This window comes from Quercus lobata, chromosome 2, assembly GCF_001633185.2.
Source record: "Quercus lobata isolate SW786 chromosome 2, ValleyOak3.0 Primary Assembly, whole genome shotgun sequence".
In the NCBI taxonomy this organism is placed as follows: Eukaryota; Viridiplantae; Streptophyta; class Magnoliopsida; order Fagales; family Fagaceae; genus Quercus; species Quercus lobata.
In genome coordinates this window covers 56,459,695-56,469,982 of record NC_044905.1, presented here as the reverse complement: position 1 = coordinate 56,469,982, position 10,288 = coordinate 56,459,695, and the positions used below count along the sequence as shown (strand labels likewise).

General features: G+C 32.9%; 1 protein-coding gene across 1 annotated transcript; it reads right to left on the bottom strand.

Annotated features, from left to right (window-relative positions):
- Positions 1–4,212: 4,212 nt before the first annotated feature.
- Positions 4,213–10,077, bottom strand: LOC115975933 (probable metal-nicotianamine transporter YSL7). The gene is made up of 6 exons (XM_031096990.1): positions 9,681–10,077; positions 7,513–7,676; positions 6,518–6,615; positions 6,282–6,416; positions 5,740–5,929; positions 4,213–5,481 (listed from the first exon to the last, which is right to left on the bottom strand). The coding sequence occupies exons 1-6, from the start codon at positions 10,069–10,071 to the stop codon at positions 4,372–4,374; spliced, it is 2,088 nt and encodes a 695-aa protein (XP_030952850.1). The 5' UTR covers positions 10,072–10,077; the 3' UTR covers positions 4,213–4,371.
- Positions 10,078–10,288: the final 211 nt, after the last annotated feature.

The window sequence follows — 10,288 nt, the reverse complement described above, 5'->3', positions numbered from 1 at the left end:
ATTCCCAAGTTCTTACTCTTGAGCAATTAGATCACTCTTAGCCTCGTAATTAGTTTGTCATTTGACATATTTTATTCAATGAGATGGGTGATTCATACACATGAGTACCAAAACTTAGATCCATGGATTCCAAAAAAATAAAAAACTTTAATGCTATGAAACTTAAACTTTAATTCTAAATTAACCAATGTCAATTTAGTAGTAAATTCAACCTTCCTATAGGCAGAGGCGCATCATGCATGGATTTACTATAAAACTTTATTCATAAAACTAGTAAATATAAACACTAAAAATCAAATTTTCTATACCTATGGGCCTAGGAAAAATCTCATCTTAATGCTACATTCACCATCTTAGTCCAATTAAATCATAAAAATAATAACGTCCCTATGGGGCCAAGTCATTATCTTCATGAATTAATTACCACTTAGATGACTTTATTCCTAACGAAGTCTTGTAGAAATTTCTTCATGTGATTATCATCATGGCTTAAGATGCTATGGCCACTCCTAAGTCATTTTGTTATTCACCACCTCAAATAGCATCATAAAGATCAACCAAATCTAATATTGATCATGACAGTATGCACTCAAAAATGATGAAATAATATTTCAATACATGATAATTGCAAAGAAACCTAAAATGCACTTAAATAAATTACTCACTTGAATGATCCAAATCTCATATGTAACAATAAACTTTATGAAATAGTTGCAAACTTACATTTATCCCCATAATTTATTGTAAAATGTTATGGTTTTCAAAACATAAGGATAATTTGTGTTATCATGCCAAATATAGTGGACCACAAAAATAGTCTCTAAAGCAATTTACAATTGAAAATTGTACAAATTATTGAGGCATGTTTGTCATATGAGCCATCATACTGTCACAAATTATTTTCCAAATAATCAAGATTTTATATCTAGGAAACAAACATGAATACTTGGATGAGCACTTGGCGAATATCAAAAATTCAAAATCAAAATCAAATTTATGAAAACTATAAGTGCCTTGGCATGTATTTTAGTCAAATTACCCACTAGTCCACATTAGCATATTGTCAAATACTATATTTGGACAATTTAAGATTAGAGAAAATAAAGTCCTACAACATGTCTACCTTTGAACCTATCTAGTTCTATATAAATAATAATCCTATGAATTTCAAATTGATACTTCTAATCTCAAAACTCAATATTAATTCGTTACACATATACCAATAAAGATGCAAAACAAAACTTGTTCTCTAGGATTTAGAGTACACATGCTCTATATTTGCATTGAGCACAACTTAAATTTCATCCCAAAATTAAATTAGTGTATACAAACTTTTACCATACAAATATGTGGCAATTGGAAATAATAGAAATTTCACTAATTAAAATCACTAAACAACATAGCATGAAGGATGGCTCTGATACCAAATGTAAGGTAAAATTTAGAGTTGTAGCAGAAAATAAATAACATAAACATACCTCCAGTTATAGTTGTTTAAGTGTTTAGAGAAAAATGACATTCACCATATGATAGTGTATATAAAAAGTATCTTCAAGTCTATGGCCTTTACCTCACATATTTCTTTTTGATGGAGACAGGTTATATATATATAGGCTAGACTATGGATCATTGTAAATTAAGATTTATTCCATAACCCTCCTTCCATCAAAAAGTTTAAAACTTGCAACTTGAAGGTTTTTATTAACCAAAGAGGTTATACCAATTGAGAGTTACTTAGAAATTGTTATTCACCATAATATCTTTCACAAATAAAATTCTAAAGACATGAGTTTTCATTTATCATTTAAATGTGGGCCATATAAAATTTTCTTAAAATCTTACAGGTGGATGATAATGTTTTGAACTCTTAGTTATTATTGACACTGTAGAGTTGAAAATTTTAGTTTCCATTAAGATATGTGAATAATGCCCATGTGTATTGAGTACTTTTTTGGTTATAGGATGGAATCAAAAATATTGAAAGCTTTGCCATGCTCTCCTCTAAATAGAAGTTTCTCATTCAATTGAGAGTAGTAAAGTTGGACATCCCTACAGAATCGTGCTATAAGTTCAACATCGTTGCCATTCATGATCTGCCTCAAGAAAATCCATGAAAATGAAGTTTAAAGCTCTATATAATGCAAGACATGTCCTTTTGGAACTGTGTTGAAAAAAATAAGCACATACAAAAGACAAATAGATACATTATTCCTATATAATGTATCACTTTGTCTTTTTATATAACTAAATGAAGTGGCCAAAACATAACCTCATTTTTGTTAATCCATGTGTCTATTATTAGAATCAACATTTTGGGGTTCTTTTTGCACATCATATATACTTTTGATATGGTGCTTTTCAAAGCACGTGTATATATTTGAAGTATGTTAATATATAATGTTGTGATGTATTATGTTAGCTACTATAATCTTTGTATTTCTTTCAAATGTGATCACTTTAATGTCTCTTTTGATGGTAAAATACATAAATACTTTAAAAATCATTTGATTTATATTTTGCATTCATGTTAAAAATATAATCTAAATTTAAACTTAATCGCTATGGTTTTTTTTTTTTTTTTTTTTTACTAAAGCCAGCATGTGTCTTGCATGTGCAGCCCTATCTAGTATTTATATACAAAGTACAAACCAAAAAAAAGTCACAAACTATTGAACTAAGACCCACACCTACTGAATTAATATCAAATAATATTATAATACATTGATCAATACGGCAAAGTAATAAGTTAATGCAACTGGAAATAATATTATAGTACAATAAATTTATGTGAATAAACTAGAGTGGCCATACTTTGTTATGGAATAATATTATAACACAATAAAGCTTACATCGATCGTTATGTCCGCTAGACCGGCTGCCACCAAAGGACCGCAATGGCAGAGATCGACAGTGGCAAAGACTAGCTAGAGGTGACCGGTGGCTAATGGTGTCAAAGACTGGCAGTCATCAGTTGGCATCCGTATGTTGTCGCCGACCAGTAACCAATGGTAACATTCAAAAAACAAAAACAAAGTTATGCAACAAAATTGTTATCCAAGTGAGGATACTTATGACCTGTTTGATTTGAGCAAAAAATGGATGTATTTTGTATTCATTTTCAGTTTTTATGGAACTCATCACTAAAAAACTTGTTTGGTTTTGTATTTGTATTTAGTTTGCATTTTTAATATCCAAAAAATAGGATTTGAATAGAAAAACTAAATCCAACTTTTTGGTATTTTCATTTTTTTGAAAATAAATATAGTGTCATTTTCGTAAAAAAATCAAATCTATGGGTCTCACTGTTACTTACTTGTCACATCAAAGAACACACACACTCTCTCTCTCTCTCTCTCTCTCTCTCTTTGTTGGTGGTTATTAGAAAAAAAAAAAAGGTGTAAAGGGAAAGACAAAACAAAAAATGATGACAAACAAAAAAATAGATGGAAACAAAAAATGAATACAAAATTTGAGTATAGAAAATGAGTACATAAAATGAAAATAGAAAATGAATAGAATCTCATTACAAACCAAACTTGCCCTTAGATTTGCTACATTTTCCATTAAATACAAGAATAAGATAGGGGAGAGGGGGAAAAAAGAAAACAAAATTGAAATGAATTCTAAAATAAATTATCATTTTTTTAAAAATAGATGATGTAATTAATAGCATTTTCCATCCATTGAACCCATTTAAGAAAAATTAATTGGGCAATTTCCCTCACCCAAGAATGCAAACAAACCAAACTGTGATGAACAGTGTGAACTCAATTTCTTATTGGAATGCACCAATTACTATTAATAAGTCTTCAAGTGTTATTTGGATTCAAGTCGGATGATAAGTATATATAAAAAAATAAAATAGTAATACTTACTAAATGCTTTTTATTTTTATGTCTAGCATTTCTAAAATAAAAATCACCTTTATAATGTGAGCCAGATCTAAATGTTGGTTAGGTAAGCGTCCTATAGTAGTAGACCATTCCCATAGGGGTGGTAAAATGAGGGCTCCAATTGGTTGAAAAAAAACTCGCAGCCCCTTGGGGTTATCCCGCACTTGGAAGAAGTAGAAAAATGAATAAATACAGTGATAATTTGATTCTTTGTCGCTGTAGTAAATAGGATAAGAGAGAAAATAGAATTTGTTTCTTGGTCTTTACAAAAAAAAAAAAAAAAGTTTTGTTATTTATTTTCATGGGTGAACGGCGGGAATTGAAAACGCACATGGTGGATTCACAATGGACAAACAGTTGTTTTAGCTTTAAGGTCTATAACTGCAATTTACCAAACACCTTCAAATTTTCAGTAATAGATCTTTTTGGCAAAGCTCTACACAATAGCTCTATTTTCGACAATAATCCAGACTGGCCCTTAAGACGCTAAGAAACCATCCACCTTTACATTTGTTCCTCTCGATAAGAATTTCATGCAAATGGGTGGATTGACACCTGCCAAAGCGAGTATTGAACTTGGTAGAGTCCAAATCCCGTCACCACAAATCAACCCAGATGCTACAGCAGGTCCAAACGCATCAGCCTTAGCCTTGTTTAACTTCCCCCACACATACAGTATAAAGCTCCCTACACACATATCAATGGCAAAGTAAGATCCAAGATAAAAGGGTATTGCCATTGCCATAGGAAGTGGAATATAACTAGCCCTTTTCTTTCCCACTGCATCTCTAATACCGTTAATGACTACGGCTGCAATGAAGAACACGTAGCAAAGTGTGAGGCAGTGCTTTGGCAAAGCCGAGAACCCCTGAACACCCAATATCGACATGTTACGGTAAACAAGAGCATAAGGTGCAGGGTATTCTGAATCTGGAGTTCCAAGACCATTAAAAGCCTTGTAGAAGAGCCAGAAAACACAAGGAGAAATAACGCAACCCATTGCTGTTCCAATAATTTGACTCACAAACATGGACCTTGGTGAAGCCAATGTCATGTAACCTGTCTTAAAGTCTTGCATTAAGTCAGATGCTGTGGACACAATGTTCATCATGACCCCACATGCTGCTAGACCTGCGAGAACTCCACCTTGAGAAGCACCTGCCCATGCACCAATCGTGAAGATAGCTAGCTTTCCATATGTGGATGCTAGGGACCAGTCTGTCAGCCCACAACCATAAGCATTGCAAAAGGCTAATGGTGGTGCTATGATGTAAATAACAACAATGTAGTACCATTTGAGCTGATGAAATATATGGGGAAGTGTTGCAGCAGATATAATTGCTATAGTCACATAACCAGCTATGGCAAGCCATAATGGAATCTGGTCCTTGAGAAATAGTTGGGTCCGAATTTGGTCATCATAAGACTGTGACGGAGTATTCTGAGGGGAGGAGTTACCTGCTACAGGGATAACTACACCTGAGTCTTTCTTACTTAGTTGTTTATACAAACCCAATAGAGTTCGACTAAGGACTTTAAGGAAATTGTACAGGCCATCACCAAGGATCATGGCTATAGCTATGAAGACCTACAACAAAGAGGAAAGAAGCAGAAGCTCATAAAGCCTTCTTAATGCCAGCAATTAATACCATAGGCTTTTTATAATGAGTCTAAAGAAACAACAAATTTCATAACATTTTCCCAACTGTTGAGGTGGGAGATTGGATTGGTGTAAAATAAACGTGATGCTAGTGAAAGTGACGTTACATCTTAGCAATTCAACAAGTTATGTATGTTGTGTCTTAGCATTATTGTACTTATTAACATGGAAATTAAGATGAGTTACCTTGTAACCTTGCAGGCCATGTAGGCTACTTGGGCTGAGATCTGCAGAGTACCAAGAGCCCTTTTTGTTATCTATGAGAGGCCACATGATACCCCATGAAAGAATTGCTCCAACAAGTAGAGATATGTTAATTAGATATGGACAGATCATTCCAACGCCAACATAAGTAGCTGAGAAATCAAAGTAGAACCTGGGTTTCCACAAAAACTCAAAATTAAAATAAAGATAAACGACTAGAGTTGAGAGGAACACCAAATGCCCTTATCATTTATTTGACACCATTTTGACCACCAAGCTTAAACAAAGATAAGAACCAAATGAATTACCCAATAAACATAGCTAATTGTTTATTGATAGTTTGATACGTGTTGTTGGGTATCGAATTTCTTCTTCACATGAGAAGCATGAATAGAATCAACATTAGTATCATTGTACCATCCAATTAAAACAATTGCAACTCAATACTCATTCTCTAGAATTCCTCAGCATATGAATTATAAAAATGTATACTTGAATACAAGTACTAAAGGAGAGTTACATACTTGTTCTCATAGGCTTTGAGACCAAAAGTAGGGAAGCTTACAAATCCACAGTCATCACCTGCAGTGAAGAACCATTGGAAGAAACCCCAAAGAAAGCTAAAGGAGAAGAACTTGCCCAATGCTCTCACTTGTTTTCTATAATGAAATAATGGTAAAAAATTGTTATCACCAAGTTAATGTGTTTATGAAATAAATTACAAAGGAAAGTGTTTTGATGAGGAGTGTCATGGCCTCACTTTGCTAGCTTGGCACCCTGAGGCGTGTGAAAGCTGTTGATAAGATGGGCAGTTGCAGTGCCACTTGGATATGTCAATTTGAAGTCTATGATCATAATCTGTGCCATATTGTACATTAGATATATTCAAAAAGTATAGAGGATATAAAAAGTTAGAAGTTGGAAAGGAAACCGGATTCAATCATAATGTCATTTTATATTACACAAGTTCATGGACATATGCATGGCAAAAGTCAACCCCAACTACTATATATATATATGTATATATATATATATATATATATATATAATAAATGCCTTACTTTCATGGATTTGACTTCAGAGAGATGAGATAAATCATAAATGAAAAGTATGATCAAGCGATGGAGGATAATTCTTATGTATGAACTTTTGTTACTTCTCTTTGCAATAAAAATGTCAACCTCATATATTGATTGACAAACCCGTGATTTTTTATATTAGTAAGTTAAAACACGCATTCAATGAGTTTTGATCCAGGACCTCAACCTTTATCCCATTATAAAAGGAGAAGGAAGTTTCAACTATACTATAACTCATGGTGATTGACATACTCATGGTTATATAACATATTTGCAAAATAATCTCCCAAATTTATGGGTTCTTTCTCCCATCTCCGAAGATTTTGAATTCCTATATGTCGTAGGCCAAAGCACTCTATGCTATTTTTACTCTTCCATAAACTGAACCCCCAAAAAAATCCAATGCTAGTTTTGCTAAGACCATTGAAAAAGGTTTTTAAGCCCAAAAAAAAACCCTAATTCCTCTTAAAAACACTTTCACCTTTGAATCAACCCCAATGTGTAATTCATGGAGGAATACAGAGAGATAGAAAGGCATGTTGCGGATTTAAATATGTATGAACTTATAGTAGTAGAAACTAACAGAAAAGTATGCCAACAAGTCAAGCAGTTGTTGAGATATGTATTGGTCAAGAAATGGCTCTTGACTAGTAGTACTGGGTTCTTTGTATGTTACCTTTCGAAGAGGCACCACCGAGAAGAGGCCAAGAAAGCTAACAACAAAAATAAACCCAATTATCCATCCTAATGCTGGGTTCTTAATATCTTTTGCACTGGTAGCTTCTGAAGATTGTTTAGCAACAACTTCACTCATTCCGAAGAGGTAACTACCGAAGCCGCCTGCTCATTCAAACTCAACAAAAGATAGTTTAGCAAGATATGACCTGGTAAAAAGATTGTATGGTTCTCATATGAATGCAATTTAAATTTTGAGTATGATTGACACAAACTTAAGGATTCTATCCATTACAAGATATTCAAAATCCTCCATGTAGGCTACTACAAATCTTGAATGTTGCATACAATCATATCTTAATTATTTAGAAGATTCATCATCCCCCTAACATATCTCTCTCTCCAGTAGGAAATCTGACGAAAATAGCATATCTGCTTCACCTGATGTTATAGTCCTTTGAACTGAATCCAAATATATGTTAGGGAGATTAAACTCTCTTTGAAACAAACTAATCAATGAAAATGCCTTTCGATATTTGCCAAAGATGGCCAGTTAGTAATCCAAAGTCTAGCACTCGTGTAAGGAAAATAAGTACCTTTTTTATGGTGTTAAAGTAGAACTAAATGAAATTACAATGCTCATCATCATCAATCTTCATAATATTAAGACTAAAAATTAAAGTTGAATAAAAGTATATTTGTACTTTAAAAAATAATAAGATAAATATAAATTAAAAATAATTTATAACAGACGAGGCATTTAATGGGAAGCAATTGTTAGATGTTAATTTGAGTGGTCAAGTGTAATTTACCAAAACAAACCAAAATATTTAACTTATTCAAAGTTTATAATAGTAATATGATCATTTCCATTCCTCCCCTTCCCTCCCCGCCCCCACAAACATCCAAACAATTTTTAAAAAATATAATAATCTTTAATAATTACTATACCCTCTTTATTCTAATTTTCATTATTTTTTATCTATTTTTTTTATACAAAATAAAATTTTACTCTAACTTAATCTAAGCTTTACACATTTTATTTATTTATTATCTATTAATAAATAACAATGTAATTCTCTCCTATCTTAGAATAGATGCAGCCATATCACACGGTGAGAGGATCGGATACCATTGAATTGTTTATCCCTTCATCCCTTTCGTAAGCCATTAAAGTTCACATATTTTTGGTTAGTTTGGTTTCATATTCATAGCTTTCTTTACTTTACGGAACTACTTTCCCCCCATATCTAAAAAAAGGCACTTCTCTTTCCCACTTCTATCCATTATTGTCTGACAATATTTCTGATTCTAAAAAGTAGAGGCTGTGGAGGGACCACAGGAAAAGAATACGGGTAGGAGTAGTAGTATTTATTATGCGAGTAAAATATCCACAAGAAACACCGCCTAACTGAACTAATTAAATTTAGGTCTTTGATCAAACGTGAGTACAATTGTGAATTGAACCAACCAACTAGCGACCCACAATTGTGGAATATTAACTCACGTCATAAGGGTCACGTGGTCCAAGGATCATGGTCCAATTAAATCACAATTTTTCTCATAATTCTTTAACATCCATGCTAAATTATGATTACCATTTTTCAATTGTAGTACTTTTATTTATTTTGTAAATTATATATCAAGTTTCAACTCTGTACCCCTGAACATAATATTCATATTCTCACCCCCAAAAAATCGGAAACCACCGTTAAAAGCCTTAAAGGGCCGAGTTCCAAGAAATGAAATCCCAGTTCCAGTAGCTTCAACAAACTTTAAAAACTTTAAAAAAAAAAATGTTTACCAAAAAAAAAACTTTAAAAACCAACGCCAAAGCATGATATGATATCATTCAAATTACAATAGTAATAAAAACAATCATGTTTACGTATTGAGAGCGTTGTAATTCAGTGGTTTTCTATAATCTGTTTTCTATAAGAAGAATTATGGTAAATAATACTATATTCAAAAGAAAATATATTTGTTTGAGCATAAAGAAATCTGACTTTGTGGATTAGGATTTAGGATAGGTTTCAAAAATATTTTTTGACAACATGAAATGAAAAACCACACACATATATATATTTCAGATCAAACATTAATATTAATGAAAAGCAATTATATATATATATATATATATATATGTATTGTAAAGAGAGAAGCCCATACCGCTAAAAGCAATGCCAGAAGAGGCGACAACGCAGGTCTGAATAACAGTGTTCTCTTGCCTTGTAAAGGGCTGCTTTAACATCCCAGATTTCTGAACCAACTTGGTCCAAGTCTTGATGAAGAAGAACCCCAAAAGCCCAGCAGACACGTTGAGGGACGGTATAATCCCAGTGGTCAGGTTCAGCTTCATCACTATGAAGGTGAACAGAATAGACAACACGAAGCTCACCACCAAGGCTCTTATAGTCACCTGCTTTTGCCATGGAGGCACCTCTTTGCTAGCGAAGATTTGCTCTATGGACAATGACTCCTTGGCTGCTGCTTCTTCTGGATCATCCTCCTTTCTCCTGTTCATCTCCTCCTCCTCCTCGTTCTTTTCCGTTAGACCCATTTTGCGGATCTTGGGTTGGAATGATTATTCTCAATCTCTTTGTAGTGTGTGTGAGATACCATTTATTAGTATGGTGCCTAGCAGTCTATTATTGAGTAAGTACGTGTACACTCTTACTCATCACAAAGTTAAAAAATATATTAAAAAAAGTAATAATAGTAAATTAAAAATATAAAAAAGGAAAAAGTTAACATAGGCAAGGTTCAAGAAATATTTT